At 45.4% G+C, this 23580-nt stretch overlaps 1 protein-coding gene across 1 annotated transcript; it reads left to right on the forward strand.

The window, feature by feature from the left end:
* The first annotated feature begins 125 nt into the window (after window positions 1–125).
* Window positions 126–14667, forward strand: LOC135886530 (protein-glutamine gamma-glutamyltransferase E-like). Its single transcript, XM_065414267.1, has 13 exons — window positions 126–200; window positions 3281–3454; window positions 3804–4046; window positions 4719–4837; window positions 5482–5610; window positions 6851–7028; window positions 7240–7375; window positions 9477–9580; window positions 9742–9987; window positions 11032–11337; window positions 12363–12520; window positions 12796–12929; window positions 14520–14667. The coding sequence occupies exons 1-13, from the start codon at window positions 194–196 to the stop codon at window positions 14665–14667; spliced, it is 2082 nt and encodes a 693-aa protein (XP_065270339.1). The 5' UTR covers window positions 126–193.
* The last annotated feature ends 8913 nt before the right edge of the window (window positions 14668–23580 follow it).

Consider the following 23580-nt stretch of genomic DNA (forward strand, 5'->3'; position numbering starts at 1 on the left):
TGTCATCTGAAAATTTAAACTCATTGTCTGAGTGCCTCACCCACCTCATCTGAATTGTAATTGGTTTGCACAGAAGGAGAGGCCCAAGGTTTTTCCTATAAAGGCTGTTTCAAACACAGCTTGAAGCCTTATCATACAGCACCATAACTGCTCAGAGGAACACAGAACACGAGTCGCAGAATAGCAAGAAACCATGGCTGGTGAGTAAAATACAAGTCTCTCAATAAATAACCTGCAAGCAACTGAATAAGGTTATGTTCCCTTATCGGGATGGTTTATTTAGTGGGGGTTTGTTGCAAAGGGCTCTAAGTATTGCATACTCTATATTCTGGGGTTTGGAATAAGTTGTATAACTGGTAACATATTTTAAACATTTATTTTCCTAAATTTTTAACAACAGAGAAATACAACAAACAGAGAAAATAAATATTCCATACATTGTAATACTAGAGTACAGTATTACAAAACAGATGCAGAGCACAATGGGTTGAGGAGAACCACTAGAACCACCATTAGATGTATCACCCAAGAATTTACCAAAGTGTACAGAATGTTACTATTTTATGCTGGTCAGGTTAAATATTAGGAATTTAGAAGGCAAACTAAAGATATGAATCAAAGCTAACTATTACTAATATAGGCATTTATGGTAGACGTATTTTGTGAGCATTAATAATATACTTCTGTGGACTTGGTCTCAGGTCTACAAATACTTACTGAAAACTAGCTTTTAGGATGGAGTTTGTGTGTTAACAGAGCCTGTGCTTATAGAAGTAAGTGTTTGTGTGTTGAGCACATATACAGGGCTAAATACCATCCTGTTGGTGCAGGGAGTGTACATTGCACCCCTTGTACTTGCAGGAGCAACTGTACCTAATGGGGACAGCACCTTTAAATCTAGACGGGGCTTCATATGAGCCCCAGCAGTGAAGTCTAGCCTGGAGAGAGATTGTGCCCCTCTCTTGGCATACCCTCTTTGCCAGAGTTTGGAGCCTGGGCTCTGCAGGCATAAGGTGAATCGGAACCATCACTTGGTGAAACTGATAAGAGACACAGAGAACAGTGTCCAAAGAGCAGAAACAAAGAGCTTGATTTTCCTCTCAGATGTAAATGAAGAGTAAATCCACTGAGGTCAATGGAGCTACACAGGGGGAGTGAGAAGAGAATCAGGTCCATGGACTCTAAAAGCCATGCATTTTATCTATACAAGATGTTAAAAAAAAAAACACACACACACACACACACGCACACAATTTCTTGGGGTGATTTGAACCACTTACTATCTTGGCATATTCCTCGCGGATTCATTCTGCCAATGCTTCCTAACTTGTTGGTGAAAGTGCAGTGTGTGGCCTGCCAGTGCCCACTTGAAGAATTTCTAAATGTACAGGTGGGTTCTGACATTCCATTCATCTAAATGTTCACCTCTAAGAAATGAACTGAGAAGCAGGAGGGTTGGAAAGGGGTCAGATGTGTATTATGGGCAGGTACCAAAAACTCTGCACCATTAAATATTGCTTAAGTAAACAGCCATGAAAAATGCTACTGGGCGGTTTAAGAGAGCTCTTTGTTAACAGGAGGAGTATGTGTTAAAACTGGACAGTAAAAACAACCACAGATTGCAGCAACAGGGAAATAACCACAAATCCACAATTTCCTCAGTGTAACACTTGCACAATGATGTACCAACATCATAGCCAATATTTTAACAAGTGGCTTCACAAATATTTTCCACTAAACCTCCAGTATGCTCGATGTACCATTGGCATATGCTCAGAGAAGGAAGCAGGAGAGAATAGGGAATCTGTCCATTTGTGATTTTCTCCATTTAAACAAAACTCATTCTCATAATCCTAACTGGAGGAAGAGACAGCCCCACCTGACAAACAAGCTAGCACTTGGTGGATGTGGTCAGACGTTTTGGTGAAACACTCAGAGCACATTCACAGCCCAGACCAGTGTTACATTTGTGGGATCTGAGGAAGGGGTGTAGACCTGGGGAAAAGGTGTGGGGGATCCTCCCCATGGTGCTGTTTAAATGCAGGACCTGCCACTTGGTGCTATCAGGGCTATTTTAAAGGAAATATTTTGCTCTTCAGCAGATCCAAATGAACCCAGGTAAATCATTTCTGGCAGGGCTAATTTAGCAGTGTCCAGAAAGGGGTTCATGGAGCCCCTGCTACATCCCAACGGTCAAAGATTCAGCTGCTTGTTTCACAATCTCCTCTCAGTCATAGTCTGACATTGTTCAGTCTTCAGCCCTAGTAGCATAACAAACAATTAAGGTATGAGTCATACTCAGGAATATCTTGTGTGGACACTAGAACCATAAAGTGGGGGCTCAAGGAAATGCAAAGCAGATATTGGATCCAAACCCTAGAGAAAACATTCACTGCCATGTAGAATGGTGATTACAAGAGACACTTCTCACTTGTAAGTAGAATATGCAGTATTAGCTGGAGGTCGCATCTTCTGTATATTATCTACACTGCACTTGTGCAATTGATATTGTAAGTGATATGCATGGGAGAGAGATGGAGACAAATGCCTGAACAAAATCAGATCTAATTCTGAAGGGTCCTGGATGGCCATGTTAAATCTGACCCCAAGGTCTAAACAGGTGCCTTGTCTTGATGTGTCAGAGACCTGAGCTGACTTCCTGCTCTTTGGAGCCACAGGGGCTGAGTTTGCTGCAGAAGCGAGTCACATCACTGTTTAAAATACAGCAACATGGCTCAGCTCTATAGGTTTTTGGAATCCCCTGCTTCCTTCCCAGAGCCCAAGAGGATTCCCCTGTATGACCCTGCTTTATACCTCAAATTTTCAGCCTCACATCACAGCCAGTATGTTGTATTTTGACTGAAAGAAGGAGTCAGTAGAATTAAAACTGCATTCTTTATTCAAGCAACTCACTCTCAACTCCACCATCTCTCTCCTCTCAGATGCTTTCCCAGCCTCCCCCTAGTACTGCATTAACCAACTCTTGTTCTATTTTAGTCAGCACGAGCTACAACAGTCTCTGTTTTGAGAGATGCCATCTCCCAAGAAGCTAGATAAAATGCTTTCAAAATGAACAATTGGTTCCTCTGTGTGATGGAGACACAAACACAGGAAGAACCTCCTCCATCAAATTGCCTCCCATTGCCCCAAGTACATGTTTTAAGTACAGGTGACAACTCCAAAGAAGATGCCAGAGATTTTTTTCTGTCCATCTCTAGAGACTCCTCTGCCCCCACAAGGCCTTGGGATTCTCCTCACCTTTTTTCCCCTCTTCTCACAGCTCTGACATTGACAAATATCAACTGGCAGCTTGAAGCAAATGCGAATGCACACCATACTGATAAATACTCCAGCACAGAGCTGATTGTGAGGAGAGGACAGGCCTTCACTATCATCCTGACCTTCAACAGAGCACTGCAGACTGGAGAGAGCTTAACATTCATTGCAGAAACAGGTAATGCCCCCACTTCAGTCCCTCACACAAACAGGTTGCTGCCCCATAGACTGGTGATGTCCTTCCCCCGCAGATGCCCACTCGCCCTGTCAGAAGGAGGTAATAATGCCCGCACGAACTCATCCCCTCAGAGCCATTGTTAACACAATTGTACCTATCCAGGTGATTGTGCAGGTTGTTAAATGTATGACTCACTTAAGCTAATGGTATTTGGCATCAATTTGTCTATAACATGCTGACATATGGTACAATCTCACTCATCACGGGTTGCCTCTGCTGGGTTGAATAGAAATTGTATGTGGTTTCAGAGTGCAGGAGAAATCTCAATGTTCTCAATCCTCTTTGAAAGGGCCAAAACCATCACTGCAAGCGAAGACCCAGGCTGTATTTGACATCTCCAGCACAGCGAGCAATAGTACCTGGAGCGCAGTCCAACAATCCACCAACTCCAGCTCCGTCAGCATCTCTATTTCCAGCCCAGCTAATGCTGCCATCGGACGCTACAAACTGAGCGTGCAGCCTGCCTCAGGTGGTAGTGCCTCCCGTAGGACTCTCGGAACATTCGTTCTGCTCTTTAACCCTTGGTCTTCAGGTACAGACACCTTGGGTTGCTCTCTAAGTAACTCACTGCAGCTTTAATATGTGTAGCTTGCCCATCTGATGTACTGAACAGTAACAATATGTACCCTAACACTGAGCGCCAAGAGTGGGAATTAAGAGTGTCCTAATACCTTCCAGTGACAAAAAAAACCAGCTGAATGTCTTAGATTTACACTATATAGCACAGTAGGGAGTGCACCCCACCTCCTCTCTGTGCAGAGTCAGAGTCCTGGGAGATTCCCAACGGGGAAGCTACAAACTCATCATGTTCACTCTGTAGCTTGTGTGTGATTATGGAGTCCTACCAGAGAGGCCTTACCCTGAAAGGCATAGACTGAGCCCTGTCTCCCCCACAGCTCAGCACCACCATAGAAGAGCAGAGACTGGGCACTACTAGGCACTGTACTATCCCTGAGGAAAAAAAGACAAGGCCCTGAATCTATCCCACACTAACTTTCCCCTGCAGGACAGAGACTTAGCCACGGGTGTGTCTTCGCTATCCCCCATCCCTCTTTCTTCACCCCACAACTGCAAAAGGGTTGAATTTCTAAAATCTATTGATAACATTGAAAGCAGAGCAGATGGGTATTTACAGGAGCTCATCTGAGGCTTTCAAACCCCTGCCCCATTGTGGTTTTACAGCACCTCTGCTTTGGATTTTCAGGAGATGATGTGTTTATGCCCGACAGCATTGAGCGCAAGGAGTACGTGCTGGAAGAGTTTGGAATTGTCTTTGTGGGCAACGTAAACCGTATTAGCAAGATGGGCTGGAATTATGGCCAGGTAAATGCAAAGTGAAGAACTTGGTGTTTGGGCCTCCTTTCTTCTCACAAGCTAGATCAGTACCTTGCCTGCTCTTTCTAGTTCATACTTTGTGCTGCATTATATACTGCACTATCTTTGAGACACCTTCTGGGGCACTGGCAGCCACTAGCCATGTTCCTCTGCACCTTCCAGTGACTTATCTGGACAACAGGAGCCTGGTCACAGGCATCAGGCCTCATCTCATGCCCCACTTTATACCAATTCACATAAAGGTCAGTATCAATAACTGGGCATTTCTCATAAACCAGGACTCCCTTAGTTCAGCTGTAAATGTTTTAAAGTCTCTGCTGGATAACACTGTACACAGACATAACTGCTGTGATGCTGGGCAGCACTATCCCAACTCTTATTACACAGTCATAAATGTTGAGGTCTGAAAGGACCATTGTGATCATCTAGTTTGACCTTCTGAATGACACAAGCCAGAGATTTGTATCCAGTAACTCCTGCACCAAGCCCATAATTTATGTTGGAGCTAGAATGGCTCGTTAAGAAATATGTAGACTATTATTTCAAATACTGATTTAGACTATTGTACCCTTAAGATTTATAAGGAAGAACAATTTGCATCACCTATATATTAATTTTGTTTTAAAACACAGTTTCAAGGAGACATTCTGAATATCTGCCTTTCCATACTGGATAGAAGCCTAAGCTACCGTAAAGACCCTGCCACTGATGTGTCTCGCAGAAATGATCCCAAATACGTGGGCCGTGTGCTCAGTGCCATGGTAAGAAAAGGGTTGATTTACTCAGCATTAGAAACATTGCAAAAGCCAAATCCACTAACTGTTTCTTTAAAAGCAGATGGAAGATACTTCCCTGTGAGGGTAAATCCACTGTTTGTGTGGCTCAGAAACCACAGTGATGGATAACTGCCCGATTTGTGCCTGCAAGTTCTTCTTAGTCTATGGTATTTCTGAGACATCTGTCACTTTGGTATCTAGTTGTCAGACAAAATAAAGAGTTCATAACTCAATTTCCCCCCCTTAAACAGAGAGTGAGAGTGGGTCTGGTGGTATTTACAGAGGTCATTCCTGGTAGTCTTACATTTTGGCTTATTTGATCACTTCTGGTAAGGAGTTCTATAGGCAAGGGATTTTTTTTTTTAATTGAGAAGGCTCTTCCACAGCATCCTAGATGTTACTCCTGATCTCTCCAGTTGCTCTGCCCCTGCAGTAGATGATTTTATTCTCCAGGGCTAACATTCCTTCCGCGAGCACTAAATTGACTTAAAAGTTTATAAAAGGTAGCAATAAAAGCAGGAGACAAAATAGCATTAAGATTTTTGCATCCAGCCAAGAATTTTTTTCTAGTACTTTCAGTTTAAAACCATGAAGCTGCTCCAAGTTGTGATATACATCTCCCCACATAAGGGCTTGTCGGTGCTGAAACTTAGCGTGTTTCAAGCTGGGGGAGTACATCTACAGCTGGCACATGGATCTGGATATGATGCACTTACAGTTCTGTAAAGTGCTTTGACCTACTGCTGTTATTTTTGGGTGGGAGGAGCAGAGGGAGCTAAATATTTTAATTTCTTGATTAAATACATCTCCTACTTCCATTAAAATAAGATGCCTTCTTTGTGGCAAGCCAGTTCCCTGAAGCAGTAGCTTTGCCCCTTGTCCAATGACTAGGGCACTAGCCTAAGACTTGGGAGACCCAGGTTCAGTTCCTTCCTCTGCCACAGTCTCCCTGTGTGACCTTGAGCAAGTCACTCAGCCTCTCTGTGCCCCAGTTCCCCATCTGTAAAATGGAGTTATAGTAGTGTCCTATGACACAAGAGCATTCTGGGGATCAATATAGTAAAGACGGTGTTGCACTTTGAGATCTACTGATGAAAAAGCACTTACATAACAGTTATAAGAGGTATTAAATAGTACTATATGCCACACAGGGCTGTTTCTCCCTCCTTTCCTTCTTCTACTGCAAACCATGCTATGTGTTAATCTAGGGTATATTTTTTTCCAGGTCAATGGTAATAATGATGATGGGGTGATATGGGGAAACTGGAGTGGAAATTACTCTGGTGGAACAAGTCCAAGCAGTTGGAATGGAAGCGTTGAAATCCTGCGAAAGTGGAAGGATGCAGGATTTAAACCTGTTAAATTTGGACAATGCTGGGTTTTTGCATCAGTGCTGACCACAGGTATGTTTCATTAACACAGATGTGTTTGTTGCACAGGCTCCATTATGGGAAATGCTAAACACTATATACTGAGGCCTGTTTCAAAGCACTGACGATGTCAGAGCCTGGTTTGGCCAGGATCACTATCCAGAAATGTTAGCTGAGGATAGTAGCATAGAAACTTTGTATCTCAGAAATGCAGGTTTTTAATTGTTTGTTTTGGTTTCTTTAGTGCTCAGGTGTCTGGGGATTCCTACTCGTATGATTTCAAATTTCAACTCTGCCCATGATTCAGATAGAAACCTGAGTGTGGATGAATATTATGATGATTCTGGAAATCCTCTGAAAATAGGGGAGGATAGCATCTGGTAACCAACTACTCTTCTAAATATCTGCAGTATTAAGCATTGACATCATCGCGACTTATAGATGCAAGTCAAAGGCATGATTTGGTCCTGTGCATTGATGGGATAGATACAGACTCCTCAACCAAAGTGCATAGATTCCCACACTAAACACATTGTTAACGTATAGTTAAAGCTGCAACTCAAAACAAAACACACATCATTAAATAAATAACAAAACGATAAAAAGTATGGAAACCACCAGCTAGGATTACCCCAATCTTCACACCCAAATTATGGTGTATCTCTCTCTTTCTCTCTCCAAAGAGCAGAACAATTCTCAATGATCAACACTATTTAATCTACATGTACCTCATTTAATACAGAGTGTAATTTAACAAAGAGTTACGACAGTCACTTGAAGCTAAGTTAGAAAGAGTTATAACAGTATTACAGCTACAGGGCCAAAGTGGATACAAAAATCTAAGGTGTCAACCTGAAAATATCACACAATGGGACTTGATTAGTTTGGGTCTAGATTTTTAAAAGGGTGCACACAGTGGTGCTGGAACAATTTTTATAGGGGGGGGGTGCTGAGAGCCATTGAACCAAACTGTAAACTTGGATATAATGGAAACCACTTCAAGCCAGGGGGTGTGGCAGCACCCCAGCATCCTTAGTTCCAGCACCTATGGGTGTACATTAAGATGTGAACTTTCAGCATGACCAGGACACAGGCTTCCTTTATACAGGTATAACTTGTCCCCATATCAGGTCACTGGGGTGAAAATCCACAGAATTATGCCCACAATTAAATGGTAGATGCATAAATTAAGATACAAATTTAGCGTGAGATTATGCTGTACAACTGTAGAGGTGCTCAGGAAGGGAGAGCATCCTGGGTGCAAGGACCAGGCATAATTTCAGTCCTCGTGCTCCAGGGAACACTGTTGAACCCAGTGAAAGCTCAGAGTGCTCAGAACCTTTCAAAATCAGGTCCAAGGCTTCCTGTACAACTATAAAATGTCTAGTATCAGAGGGGTAGCTGTGTTAGTCTGGATCTGTAAAAAGTGACAAAGAGTCCTGTGGCACCTTATAGACTAACAGATGTATTGGAGCATAAGCTTTCATGGGTGAATACCCACTTCGTCTGTTAGTCTATAAGGTGCCACAGGACTCTGTCGCTTTTTATAAAATGTCTGGGACTGTTTTCAGTTATCTCAGACATAAAATTCTTGTTGATTTTACATTTCCCAATGAAACTCCCATCCAGAACTTCAGGTTGAGATTCTCAGGATCAAGTCTGAAATATTCAGTCTCAGGAGAGAACATATACAGAATTACATTTGCTATAGTAAGCTATAAATGACAGACAAGGAGTGCATTTCCTGTAAATTAGTGGGAGGCTGGAAGTGTTGAGGGCACTTAATGAGGACCATTACGTGCTGAGACATGCCTGATCCAGAATCAGGATAATTTCTTATTTCACATAGCTTATAACAGCAATAAAGTAATTAATATTTATGCTGTTTCATTTACCATTTTGTTATTTTCTTAGCTATTAGAGACCAATACAGAAACCATGCCTCACTGAGAATGCTTTGTTAGGGGGTATAATGTGTGGCTAGGAAATGTATTAAGTTGTGCAGCCATTTAATGTATTTATGGACCCCATTCTCCCATATGGTCTTTCTGCTAGCAGCAAAGAGTAGCCAGAAAGCCATCTTCATCAGCAACCTGAGGGTTCCCCTAGGGGAAGGGAAGTTTTGGGATCACCCTACTGGCAACTCCCAGTTCACAGGATGTGTCCAGAGCACTGCTGCACTCCTGTAAGCCCTGGCTGCCACAATATGCTTTTGGGGCTGTAAACAGCTGAACATAATTTAGAACTCCCCTAAAGCTGCAGTGAGTTGTGTCCTGGGCCAAACTGGTTCCTGGCTCAAGGAACCTCACAGGCAACATGAAGCCTCTGTTTTTGTTTGTTTGGCTGGTCCTTCAGCTTGAACAATTTGGTCAGATGAGAGAATCTGGGCTTATAGAAGTGGATACAATCAGTGACCCTCAGAAACTCGCTACACAAAACTGTCACACATTAGTTGTTTACCACGTTTATTCTTGTCTCTAGGAATTTCCATGTCTGGAATGAAAGCTGGTTTACCCGAAGTGACCTGGGGCCCTCCTACAATGGATGGCAAATTCTGGATGCAACTCCCCAGGAGCAAAGTGCAGGTACAGGGATTTTAATTCAGGAAAATGTTAAAGCAGGGGGACCCCTGTATAATTCAGGGGTCCTTGACACACAGTTTATGTCTAATGTGCATTGCTTACATTCTATTAGAGTGTTTTGACTAGTCTAGCCCTAATTGATTTTCTTTTCCTTGATACTCTAGGAATATTTCAGTGTGGTCCTGCTTCACTTATAGCCATCAAAGAAGGCGATGTAGACCTGGACTATGACTCTCCATTCGTATTTGCTGAGGTGAATGCAGACCGTATCACCTGGACTTACGACATTAGGACTAGAGAGGCAAAGCCGATCTCTTCTGAGACCAAGTCAATTGGCCAGTTCACCAGCACCAAGGCAGTAGGCAGTTATGACCGTGTAGATGTCACTAATAATTACAAATATGCAGAAGGTAAAGAGAAAATCCTCTGTTTCTTGATAGTAGCACAAAAGCTTAGTTCTTAAAATGGTAGAAACATTGTAATAGGAGCCAGTACTTTAGCAAGTACTACAACAGCTAGGGCAAAAGTAACACTTTTGACTCCTACTGCGCTAAGAAAAGGAGGAAGACAGAAGGTATAGTATTGTGCCATACCATTTCTGATATGTCAGTTTTGACTCATGAGACCTGGGTAACGTTGCTCTTAATTACATTGTGCAAAACATGTCCTGTCCATGATAACACAGGCTGCTCAAATTGCATTTGCTATTGAACAACACAGTTATTAGATAGGTTTCTATACAGTACCTGTAAACTAAGATAGACAGATAGCAAACTCCACAAGAAGGGCAACCCTTTCAAAAGGACCTCAACCGGCCTCTAAATTTGTGCCTTCAGTTTTGCCAGTACAAAATACAGAACACAAACATCTGTTAGCTAAGTTTGCATGTGCAAACAAGAGTAAGACACAAAGAGTGCTATTCAAAATGTCTAAACGGGGGAAGGGCTGATAATTCAAACCCTCATTAGAGTAGGGCCTGTTCATGTAAACTGCAGGCCTGTCAATCCCATCAGTTTAGAGGGCTGCTTCGTGTTACAGAATAAAGTGAAGCAAGTTGAAATTTATATTTACCACTTATACAGCCCTAGGAAAAGTTGGATGAGGGAAGGTTTGGGAACTAAGCTTTAGTTCCTCTCTGGAATTAACAGATTTAATGCTCTCAAGTTTAAGGACAGCAACTCTGAAATGAATGGATGCTTGTCACTCATCAAACAGGTTAATAGTGGCTGCAGTAAACAGTTGCTCTGTCTCCCCTGGAGGCAGATCTGCCAGGGCTCTACATCCTGCTGGGTAAGCATCAGGCTTGTCAGTTAAAAGTGGAGAGACAAGATGGTTGTCTCTCTAAATATCCTAGGACCAATGCTGCTACAACTACCCTGCATACAACATTTAAAAATGGACATATTTTACTGTTTTTTTTATTATTTTCATGGCTCACTCTCTCTCTCTCATAGGCTCTCAGAAAGAAAGAGAAGTGTATGAAAAGGCTCGTACAAAGCTGAGTCGAGTACTTGGTTTCAGTTCCACATCAGAGAAGCGACCAGAAATTGATCAAAAGCCTGACATTTCAGGGAAGTTCAAGGTGGATGGCTCCTTAGAGATTGGGAAAGATGTCAGCCTAATCTTGGTTCTCAGAAATTTGACCTCTGATGCTAAGACTGTAAAGGCAAATATGACTGCTTGGACCATCGTGTACACTGGGAAGCCAATTCATGAGGTCTGGAAAGACTCCCTTTCACATACTCTTGGTCCTGAAGAAGGTAATTTTTCATATAATTGTGTAACCAAAGAAACAAGTTTGTCATAACAGTATGAGAGAATTAGATGTAAAGGTGGCAAAACTGAGGGAATGAAGAAATCTACTAAGAAAGGTGCAATGGGAGAGGGTCTTAAATTCCAGCATGGAAGGAGGCTGAGGATTCCTAAGAGACACCATCCTTAATCCAAAGCAGGTTAAAGTTCCTCTAAAAGAGAAAAATCTAAGAAATAAAACATTTCCCATATGGTTCCCAAACACTGCTCAGATACAGGGGGGCGGGGAAAACATACCAGAAATGAAGAGGTGGTGGCAAGTAAACCAGAATACTCTGTTAACAGAAGCTAGCATGGAAAAGATAAGGACAACAAAAAAGCAAGATGAGTTAATGGCAGCCAAAGGGCTTCTGAAAAGTTACATGGATTTTTATAATGGGAAGAAGCAGCACAGTAAAAGGAAGAAAGCTGGTTCATGGGGGGGAATGAAATTATTGATGATTCAAAAGTGGCTGAAATGCCCTGTTTATACTATATTTTGAACAAAAAGAAGCCTGAATTATTAGTACAGAAGGAAAATGCTGTAAAATAACTTTGGATAAAGAGCAGATAGAGGAAAGCTTGAGAAAATGCAAGTACACACACACACAAGCACGTCCAAGTGATGTGCATCTTAGGGAATTAGTCCTGGATAGGGCCTGAGAGGACTTTCCCTTGACAATTAAATAGACACTAACTAGTTAATGAAATGCAAAGTGGCAAGTTATCTGCTTCATCACCTTCCAGAAAGAACAATGGGGAGGAAAAAAGGGGCAGAAAATGACGCAGAAGGAATTGAAGAAGAGAAACCAACCCCCCAGACAGGCAATGCAGCAAGAAGTGAGAGAAAAGCAGGGAAAGCTCATGTCCTGTCTAGCACCAGATACTGGGTGATAGGAAAATACTCATTTTAGGTGAATGACATTTGTTAGACTTTTACAAGTGCATCTCATCCTATTTATTTTTTAAATTTTATGTTATTTTTTCCTTTCAGAGAAACAGTTTCCCATTAAGATAACGTATGCTGAGTACCAGCAAAATTTAACAAGAGACAACATGATTCAAGTAACAGCTTTGTGTCAAGTTGAAAGTGGGATTGATACGGTGGTGGGAAGAAACATCACTCTGGATAACCCTGACCTTGTCATGCAGGTAAAGATCTGTCCCTTTGCCACATGGAGAGAAAGAGTGCTTCAGCTGCCTCACACAGTTAATCTGAGCCCAGCTTTAGCATTGGGGAAAGGGGAAGGTGAAAGGTGGTTTAGATTGTATCTTTTGCTTCCTACATCGACTGTCTTTACCATTGAGAGAGATGCTCTGTTCTCATCCTGCCATGGTGGGGTGTCTTAAGAGTGCCCAACATTTAATGAATCATAACATCATTTTCTGCTTCAGAATGTGATCATGCAAGTGTTTGGTCTGTGCAGGTGCTCAGTGATGCAAAGGTGAATGAACCAGTGAATGTGGAAGTGGTATTTACCAATCCTCTCGATCAAGAGGTGAAAGACTGCGTGCTGCAGGCAGAAGGCAGTGACCTGCTGAAAGGAAAGCTCAAGATAGAGTAAGTACAAGAAGCATCAACTTCTTGACACAAAAAATACGCACAACAGGACTTAGGGTTGGGTGTTTTTGAAGCAAATGTTGGCATGACACCTTTTTCCTTCTGGCTGTGACCACGGAGGTCTGTCTGTGGAAATGAGACTCAAGGAAAAAAAGACCTGATTTTTAATGAGGCCTGAACCTGACCTTTCTTTTGGCACTGCAGTTTGTAGGTACCAATAACTGTGGGCACAAGTTGGTGCTATTTATTCACCCACTTACCTGATTGCACTCACACGTTGGGTAAAAGTCTAAATGATATAAGTGGGGTAAACATTCAGCCAGTCTGCAGGTGCAATCTATTAAACTTGAATATTCTGGCAGTGCCAACCAGGTCACACCCTACTATACAAGGCATGATACAGAGTAAGTGATGGTTTCTACACAAAAAAGCTGTACCTGTTAACCTTGGGTCCTTCTTAAAACCTTTTTAAATGAACTGTGTGTGTGTGCAAATCTGAGTATTTGTCTCTCTCTCTGATTTTCACCAATATCAGGTAGGTAGAGGTGCAAGTATGCAGATTTGTCCCTGCATTTCAAAATGTGAACATTTCAATAAGTTCAAATTTTTCAGACCGAAATTGTACCCTCAAAAGAAGGCCATCCTTCTGAAAATGTACCCCCATCTCTCTCTCCACGTACAACTACTGCTGGTGCAAAATTCCTCCTGCAACTAGTATATGGGAAAACTACTGATACAAAGAGGCTGGGTTTTAATAATCCAGACCTAAATCATAATGTTTAGAAAGCCAGCCATGCTAAGAGTTTGAAAGCTATAAAATTTGTGTATTTAGAGATCAAATATATTAATTATGGAGGGACAGAATGGAAGGAGTGGTGAATATTGTGATAAATACTTTTTTAAAACAAGAGACTATTTCTCCTAAATAGTAACCAATGGCATATATGATTTTTCAACCTTGGCTTTGAAATTCAAGAAATGTCATTGTTTTGGGAAATGTAGAAATACAGTAGGGGTTAGATCAATAAATTGAAACCCTTACTTATTAGGGGGCACTAGTGTATTGCTACTGATAGATGAGGAATGGGACAGCTATAAGGAACTGGAATACAATAGATGCTATCCAGTTGATTTTTCTTGTATGTTTGGATCATTAATGTCTGTAATGCTGGTATCTTACATTAGAACCAGGAAGGGTAAATTTGCAGCCAGACCTCCATCTGCCTTCACAGAACTGCACACACAAACTTCTAGATGCACTTGGCAGGTACAAATGCCTGCCAAAAATTCTATTTGTCTATGCCCTTTAGTCTAACACCTGCATATTCTTAAATGGAAGTGAAAATGATAACAAAACTGTGAATCATCTATCGCATACTCACAGTAGGGATCTCCAAAGTGGCCGAAAGGAGCTAGGTACCCAAGTCAGCATTGGAGATTTAACTCCTTTAGGCCCTTTTGGAAGCCCATTGTATAGCTCCTCCTCCCTACTGACAGCAATGCATAGGGAGGATGGCTGGCAGGGAAACTCAAATATAAAATACAAGGATGTTTTCAACTGATATTTCTCCTTTTGTTTCTGTTTTTTAGAATGCCCTCACTACAGCCCAGGCAGAGTTCCAAAGTACCGCTTGAAATCATTCCCACCAAGAGTGGAACCAAGCAACTGCTCGTTAATTTCTCCTGTGACAAGTTTCCAGATGTCAAAGCCTTTGAGACCATAAATGTGGCCAAGTGATTATAAGATGTGCAGTTGTCAGTCTGTCTGTATAACCTTGAGTGAAATAGTGCAAGAAAGCTCCTGTCTTCTGTGAACAATTAGTAAATCAATCTATTTCTGCTACAGAAACAAAATCCACACCCTGTCTGACAGGAATTATCATGTTACATAGTTTTACCAAATTCATGGCTGTGAAAAACGTGTTATGGATCGTGAAATCTGGTCTTGTGTATTTTTACCCTATACTATACAGATTTCACAGGGGAGACCAGTGTTTCTCAAACTGGGAGTCCCAACCCAAAAGAGGGTTGTGGGGGTAGTCGCAAGATTACTGTTGGGGGGGTTGCGGTATTGCCACCTTTACTTCTACGCTGCCTTCAGAGCTGGGTGGCTGGAGAGCAGTGGCTGTTGGCCAGATGCCCAGCTCTGAAGGCAGTGTATCACCAGCAGCAGCACAGAAGTAAGGGTTGCAATACCATACCATGCCACCCTTACTTCTGTGCTGCTGCCTTCAGAGTTGGGTCAGGAACCCTACAGTTACAATACCATGAAATTTCAGATTTAAATATCCTAAATCATGAAATTTAAGATTTTTAAAATCCTATGACCGTGAAATTGGTAGGGCCCTAGTTATACATTTCAATATGCAATGAGAGGCAGGGATTCTTCATGTACTGATGTACATTTTCAAATTTTAAATATACTATCTGCACTTCTCTCCCAATTGTGTGTCTGGTTTTCTTATGCCTTTTTTTAATTTGGACACTATTCCCTGTGGCCCCAGGTACTGCAACACTAAAACTTTATATTATTTTAACATTGAACAGGACTTATACTGTGCAGAAAAGACAGGATATTACAACAATTTAAGCCACCCTTATGAAAAGGTTCTATAGAATTTAATAAGGATGGAAACCAACAGGGTTCTATAGAAATGACTCAAAAATATATATAGAATAGTAAGATCCTTTTTATGGCTTTTAAACCAGCCTACAGAATTCTATCACAGGCATATAATTTTCTATTAAATTCTGTAAGTTTTTCTAAAAGATATTCACTATTGAAGAGCTACAGTCCTACATTGTTTTACCTATCCCGTTTTGGATCCTCAGCTTCTCTAGCATTATTGTCCCTTCCCCCAAAACTTTTTCACTATTGAGATAGTTGGTGGGACCTACGCTGTGCCGGGTGCTTTCCAAACAGAGGAGGTCACAGTCCTTACGCTAAAGAGTGAACAATTAAAAAAGATAAAGACAGATGAAGTGTGGCAGAGAGGGATATGACCTCTAGGCGGACAGTATATCTACACTGCAAATACTGGTGTGATTGTAGCTTGGGTAGACATACCTGCACTAGCTTTCATCTACCTAGCATGGCTAAAAGTAGCACTGAAGATGCAGTGGCATAGACCCCAGCATAGGCTATCAACACGAGTACATAACCAGTGTAACTTTAGCGCCCTCGTAGCCGAGATGGAGTCTGCTCTGCAGGCAGCTCTGGCCAAGAGAAAGCACATGCAGGAATAATCCCTTCCATCCCAGGGGCACCTGTTCCAAACCCCCCAGAGTGAACACACACACCCACAGGAAAAGTACAATGGATATAAGAAAGGGAAATATTTATTTACAGAGGGATGAGAGGAGAAAAACAACAAGGGGAAATATAGGGGGAAGCGGTAAAACAGGGTTGCATTCAAACCAAAACCCCACAGGCCCAGTGGTAGCACAGTCTGAAAGGGCAGGCACCGAGCAATGTGTCTACACACAGAGTTCAGGAGTCCTGAGCAAAGTTCCAGTGCAGTGGTGAGTCTTGGGTGCTCCTAGTCGTCTTCGGCACCAGTAAACTTTCCCCAACAAACCCCTCCGGTGCCCTCTTCTGCCGTTCTTTGCAAAGCCACACAAAGCGACTACCTCCCCACTTAACTAGCTAGCAGCCTCCCTCCTTATTCCCAATGCAGAGTCACAAGCCCCAGTACTCACAGTCCAATGCAGCTCTAGGTAGCAGTGATACTAGGTCCAGCTCCAGCCTGTCCTGCTTGGGTGATTCCTTCCTGGCACAGTGCTCCTCCTGGTTCCTGTCCTGGGGTGTCCCCGATCAGCCGCCCTGTCCTTCCCAGGCTTCAGGCAGGTTGTCTGCTGCTTCACTTTGTGAGGGTCTGCGGGCTACAGTCCTTCTCTCTCTGGAGCTCCAAAGCCACCCCCTGGAGTTTCCCTCCTTTCTCTCACTGCTCCCCCTCCCCCCTTAGGAAAAAGATTTAAAGGGGCTATGCTCTCTAAACCCCAACGGGGTTACACCAGCAGGGCCAGCTCCAGGCACCAGTCGAGCAAGCTGTTGCTTGGGGCGGCAGCTTGTAGGAGGCGGCATTCTGCCCAATCCTAGGGCGGAACAACCGCTTTTTTTTTTGGTGGTGGTGGTGTTCCGCTCCGGCTGCCCTGTAGGGGGCGGCGGCGCAGAGGACGGGAGCACCCTGCAGCAAGCCCGGCAGGGCAGCCCGCGTCCTTCCCTCCCAGCCGACCGGAGCAGTGCAGAGCCCTCCCGGCAGGCGGCAGGGCCACGGGGCCACCCCCGCTCCCTCCCCCTCCCCCCGCTAGCCGGGGCACATCTGCAGCACAGGGAGTCCCCCTGCACCCTGGCTCCGGCCGCGCCGCAGGTTTTTTTTTTGTTTTGCCATTCTGGCCGCCCCGTTTTTTTTTTTTTTCTTTTTTGCTTGGGGCGGCCAAAAAGCCAGAGCCGGCCCTGTACACCAGGATTCCAGATGGGCTTGTACAGCATGGTAGTATAGCCATACCCAGAATGATCAAGGGGATGAGACACCACAGGTTGGGTTTTGTTTGTTTTTTAATGAAATTCCTCTCCCTCCACCACACAGTTCCCATGTTCGCACCCACCAATCCCCAGATTCAGCTGCAGTAATTTTATCTTTCTGCCATCTAGTTTCTACTCAAAAACATAGTGCAACTTCCCTTGGCTGAAAAAAACCTGCTCCCCCTCAGTCTCGCATCCATCTACTGCCCCACCTTAGTATCTACATGCGACGACAATAATGCACAGATGCTGTCAAGAATTATGGGCTTGAGTTCCCTCAGCTGAGTCTGGGGCTCATCCCTCAGGCCAGTCAACGTACCCAGCTGGGCTGCAGCAGAATCACCTGATTGGCCAGCCTAGACAATTGGCTGCAAGGAACCAACAGGTCTGCATTTAAGCTCAGCAGCAATGCTCACACCTGAAGCAGTGATTGCTCCTGTGCCTGCCTTGCTTCAGACCTGCTCCTACCTCCTTCTTGTCCCGCTCCAGCCCTGCTCACTTGCCTGGTTCCTGAATCTGGCTCTAACTCCTTGTTCCTGGCTCTCCTGAGGCCAGACCACAGGGGTGTCATTGGGGGTGTGCCTTCCCTGCCCAAGTTTCATACAGGAGGTGTGCTCCCAGGCAGAGCTCTTAAATACAGCACAGCCTTAGGCTTTGTCTATGCTGGAACTTTGTTGGCAAAACTTTTGTCGTTCAGGGGTGTTTTTTTTTTTTAAATACCCCCCCCCCCAACAACAAAAGTTTTACTGATGAAAAGCACCAGTGTGAGCTGCTGCCACTCATGCGGGGGGGGGGGGGGGAGTTTTGTGTTAGCAGGAGAGCTCTATCCTGTGGACAAACAACAGCTACTTTAATGACATGGCTGTAGTAACACACCTGTGTCCTAGAAGGTGCATAGTGTAGACAAAGCCTTAGTGTGGAATGTGAGTTCTGCAGAGAAGAGGTGCCCCTGGGGCAGAGAGTCAGTATTTTGTACAGATGGGGCACTGAGGCATAGAGAGACTAAGGGCCAGATTTTCAATGGTATTTAAAGCACCTAGTGGGATTTTCAAAAGTACCTAGAAGCAGGGCCGGCTCCAGGCACCAGGCAACCAAGCTGGTGCTTGGGGCGGCACCTGGAGGGGGGCGGCGCGGCGCTCGGGCCGCCGGGGAGAGAGCCGAGCCCCCGCCGGGGCTCGCCGCCCTCTCGCCGCCCTGCCCCCAGCGCTCTGGCCGCCGGGGGGAGAGCCGAGCCCCCGCCGGGGCTCGCCGCCCTGCCCCCGCCGGGGCTCGCCGCCCTCCTCCCAGGGCTCCGGCCGCCCTCCCCTCCGGCGGCAGGCCGGGGGGCGCGTCCCGCCGGGAAGGAGCCGCAGCCGCAAGCGGGAGGGAGAGGCGCGGGGCTCCCCGGCAGCAGCAGGGATTCGGCCCACGCCCCCGTGCTGCCCACTGGGCCCCTGCCCGCTCCGCCTGGACCCACCACGCTGCCCCACGGGCTGCAGGGCTGGAGCAGCCTCTGGGCTGCGCTCCCGGCCCCAGTGTGCAGCGGCCCGGGCAGAAGCCCTCTGGTGCGGGGGGAGAGCGGAGCCCCCGCCGGGGCTCGCCACCCTCGCCCCGGGGCTCCGGCCACCCTCCCCCCGGCGGGAGAGCGGAGCCCCCGCCGGGGCTCGCCGCCCCCCCCCCCCCGCCCCCAGGGGCGGCAAAAAAGCCAGAGCCGGCCCTGCCTAGAAGGTTAGGTGCTTTGTAAATCCCACTAGATGCCTAGCTGCATCTTTAGGTGCCTAAAAACTTTTGAAACTCTGTCCCTAAGGCACTAGCCTGAGGTTACACAGGCAGTCTATGGGGGCTCCTAGGGTTACCATATGTCCGGATTTCCCCGGACATGTCTGGCTTTTTGGTACTCAAATCCCCGTCCGGGGGGAATTGCCAAAAAGCCGGACATGTCCGGGGAAATAGGGAGGCAGCATAAGCCAGGGTCTGCCCGGCCCCAGCACGACCCGCCGGGTCCGCAGCGCAGCCCAGCCGCCCAGCTACATTGTAGCGAGCTCGGGCAGGGGAAGAGGGGGCGCAGCCGCAGAAGGCGGCAAAGGGGCCGCTGCTGCCCCCGGAGGCCGGACGGACCGCGCGCCCCAGCCGAGCCCGCAGGACCACGGGGAGGCCGGGCCCAGCCAACGGCTCGGGCTTCCCTCACGGGCGGGGACTCCCCTGCCACTGGGGGACCCTTCCTGCGGCCCCATCACCCCGCGCGGCAGGAAGGAGGCTGCGGCGCGGGGCAGGGAGTGCGGCATGTGCCGGGGCTGCAGGGACCCGCGCTGCCCCGGTCGCCGCTGAGCATCCGAAGCCCGCGCCAGGCAGAGGCTGCCGGGGGAGCGGGGGAGCAGGGCAGGCGGGGGGGTGCAGAGGCTGCAGGGCGAGGAGGAGCAGGGCAGGCAGGGGCATAGAGGCTGCAGGAGCAGGGGGGCGCAGGGGCAAGGCAGACGGGGGCGCAGAGGCTGTGGGGCGGGGGGTGCAGGGGCTGCAGGGTGAGTGGGGAACAGGGGGCACAGAGGCTGCAGGGGCGGGGGGGTGCAGGGGCTGCAGGGCGAGGAGGAGCAGGGCAGGCAGGGGCATAGAGGCTGCAGGGGCAGGGGGGGCGCAGGGGCAGGGCAGGTGGGCGCAGGGGCAGGGCAGGTGGGGGGCGCAGAGGCTGCAGGAGCGGGGTGGGGTGCAGGGGCTGCAGGGTGAGTGGGGAGCAGGGAAGCACTTAGCAACCCCCAACCAAGATCAGAGCCGGAGGGAGGAGGGGGAATGTGGGGTGCTCAGAGGAGGGGGCAGAGTTGGGGCAGGGACTTTGGGGAAAGGGTTAGAATGGGGGTGGGGTTGGAGCGGGGAAGGGGCGGAGTTGGGGCAGGGCCGGGGGCAGGACCGGGGCCCCGTGGAGTGTCCTCTTTTTAAAATGTTTGAATATGGTAACCCTAGGGGCTCCTATCCACTGGACCAGCCTCTCTGCTGCATGCTGGGGGAAAAAAGAGGACCCTGATAGATGGGAGCAAAACCAAGAAGGCCAGTTCTCTGAGATGCCAGCAAACAATCCCAGGCAGCTGGGAAGGATGTCAAGGTTAACAGCATAAAAAGCAGTACAGAGGTCAGGAAGCATGAAGAAAGAAAGAGAGACAGATGAGAGGAGATCACTTAACTCCCAAGTGTGGCAGGTTCTGCCCCTGCTGGGCTGTAGAGCAATGGCCGATGTGCAATTTTACATTTTAACCAAAAAACATTTTCTTCAGTCATTTTTTGTTGTGAGTTTGAGAAAAGGAAGGAATGAGAAAGTATCATATGAGTATCTGATGTGTTTGTGCCTCAAATTCTTAGGGTTTCAGCTATATTCAGGCCAATTCCAGAACAAAGAACAGAAATTGCATCCACAGAGTCCAAAAAGTCAACGATTGTCATGATTTGTATTATTCACTGGGCACCACCTATGTGCTCAGCACTGTTCAGAATATGCCAGAAAATGTAGTCCCTGAGCCAATGTGTATAAAATATGTAGCCCGGGATAAGATGGTTCAGATATATAAGTATGAAGTGTATAGTTACTGAGCACTTGTTAATATCTGTGAGTGGAGGCACTGATGGCAATAGAAGTTTTACTTGATTAAAGACTAGAAGATTTAACCCTCCAACTTTCTTTCAAGAGGAAGAGCTGCCCAGAGCTACCATTCCTGTTTATTTTCCTTTCCTGTCTGCAGTGGGCCTGATAGACCTCAGAAGTCTCTATTTCTTTTCTCAACTTCAAAATCTAGAATTTTCTTTGGTTTTAAATATTCTCCTGTGAGAACTGCAACTCAATCACTGTAGTGTTGTGTTTAAGAGCCTTCTTGAAAGTATCTAGCCTCTAAACAGAAGTGAAAGCAGTGTTGTCAACTCTCACAATTTTGTCATGAGTCTGATTATAATTATTGTTTTCCTTAAAGCCCCAGCTCCTGGCGTCAAGTGGATATGTGATGATTTCAGCCTTCATTCTTAAAGAAAAATGATGTTACTAGCCCTCATGGTTGTGGAGAAAGCTTCACAATGAGACCCCAGTACACCCTAAAGGCTCAAAAAGCAGAAGGCAAACAAAAAGATCACCAAATCTATTATTTTTACATAATCTCATTATTTTAAAGCCAATCTCATTATTTTTGGTGAGCCTGATTCATAATTTTTGAACATTTGGGGTTGCCAATACTGTGACATTGACTTGAAAGTGTTGGTTTCACTTCTATTATTTGTAGTGGGGTAACACCCCAAGGGCCCCAGGCAGGTGCAGTGTAAACTTACAGGGGCCTTGCCCTAGTAGGATGTTTCCAAAAGTTAAATGATCTATTCCAAGCTTGGTGAATTGCAAAAAAGTGATAGAAAGTAGTCTAGATTTTTCTACACTTTCAATTGTTGTATTCAAGAGATAGTAAAAAAGTCAGAATATACATTGAGAACAGAGAGTCCTATGGCACCTTTAAGATTAACAGATGTATTGGAGCATAAGCTTTCGTGGGTGAATATACATTAAAATTTTAAACCCTTAAGGGACTTGACACAGGATGTGAGAACATGTTACTCTTAGAGCTGAGTGGGTCTAATATTTAATTCTCTTTTTTTATATAGGAATTAGATACAGTATTCCTGTCAGCTAATTTCTAAGTTATCTACAAACAAACAAAAACTTAGAGTTTTCAGGTGTTTAAGTAGCCCCTGGAATCACAGTTACAGTTTCCACCCCCATCCCAAATCTGAAATGTAGCCCCCGCCACCCACATCCTGTTCCCTGACAGCAGTGTGGGAAATAACTGAGAAGATGATCAAGCATGTGCATCTTTAACCTAGTAGGGTGACTCTCAGCCTAAAAGGGCAACACACTCAGAGAAGGTGGCAGAATGGGCTCAGTTGCCACAGGTTTTCATCAAAAGACTGCTTCTTGCCCAGCGGGAGGCTGTTCTTCCTGAAGCTATTGCTTCTGCCTCCCTCCTCCACGGCTTCCCTTTCTGCCCCCAATTCTCCCACTCTTCCTGCTCGCATGCATAGAATTTAGACTGGTGCTTGGATTCTGCATACGGGTGGAAAAGAAATAGAAGGGATATTAGTCACCACACCACAGTGGAGTTTAAACTCATTCTAAGTCCTGTTTTTATCCTAACTTTAGACTGGGGTGACTGATGGGCAAATTGGGATGCCTGAACTAGGGCATGAAAATAATATTTTTCAGAGAATTTGGCAGGTGTCCAGCTGAAGATGTAGCTATGCTATTTATTCAAAAATGACATTTTAATTGTTTTCTGATGTGTCATGATTTTTCAGCCTATCTGATCACTCTCAGAACATTTACACAGCTCTTTAGGAATCATGTAAGGGATCACTGTAAATCACAGAGCATTTTCTAGGTGAGAATGATTTTGGAATCTTCATCATTACGGACTGGATCAGTGCTAGGGACACCAATATTGAAAGATTATCAGCAACGTATTAAATATGGAAACCCATCAACTTCCAGAGCAGTACAGAGCTCTGAGGCAGAAATCAGACTACTTAAATCCCTTTTTGGGAGACCTCTGTCAGCTGGGTACAAAAGAAACTAGGGAGGGAAGAACAGAGGGTGGCGTTAAGCTTGTTCAGGTGTTCTTCAGACAGAAAATTCCAATCTGAGGCGTGTTTTTAATGAAGGGTGTGTTAAGCTTGAGGTCAAAAAAATGGCATAATTAATCTTAGCTCTTGATTTCCATGTCTTTAATATTTGTTTCTAAATAGCGTGTATAATGGCAGATGTTCTTTGAATTAGCATTTAGCAACCTTAACTGTTAGCTAACAAAGTAGTGTGTGGAAACAAATGTAAAAGCCAGAACAGCTTCTGATACTCTATCTAGCCTGGTGATTTAAGAAAAGAAGGGCTGGCTGACTGTACATTTCTAGGACTCCTTCTGTGTATACTAGGTGAACAGCAGAGTTAGGGTCTGTCTATACAGAAATAAAAAACCCATGGCTGGCCCGCATCAGCTGACTTGGGCTCACAAGGTTTGGGCTCCAGGACCAAAAAATTGCTGTGTAGATATTTGGGCTGAGGCTGGAACCCAAGCTCTGAGACCCTCTGCCCTTGCAGGGTCCCAGAGTTTGGGCTCCAGCCCGAGCCCAAATGTC

This window comes from Emys orbicularis, chromosome 12, assembly GCF_028017835.1.
Source record: "Emys orbicularis isolate rEmyOrb1 chromosome 12, rEmyOrb1.hap1, whole genome shotgun sequence".
NCBI classification, from domain to species: Eukaryota; Metazoa; Chordata; order Testudines; family Emydidae; genus Emys; species Emys orbicularis.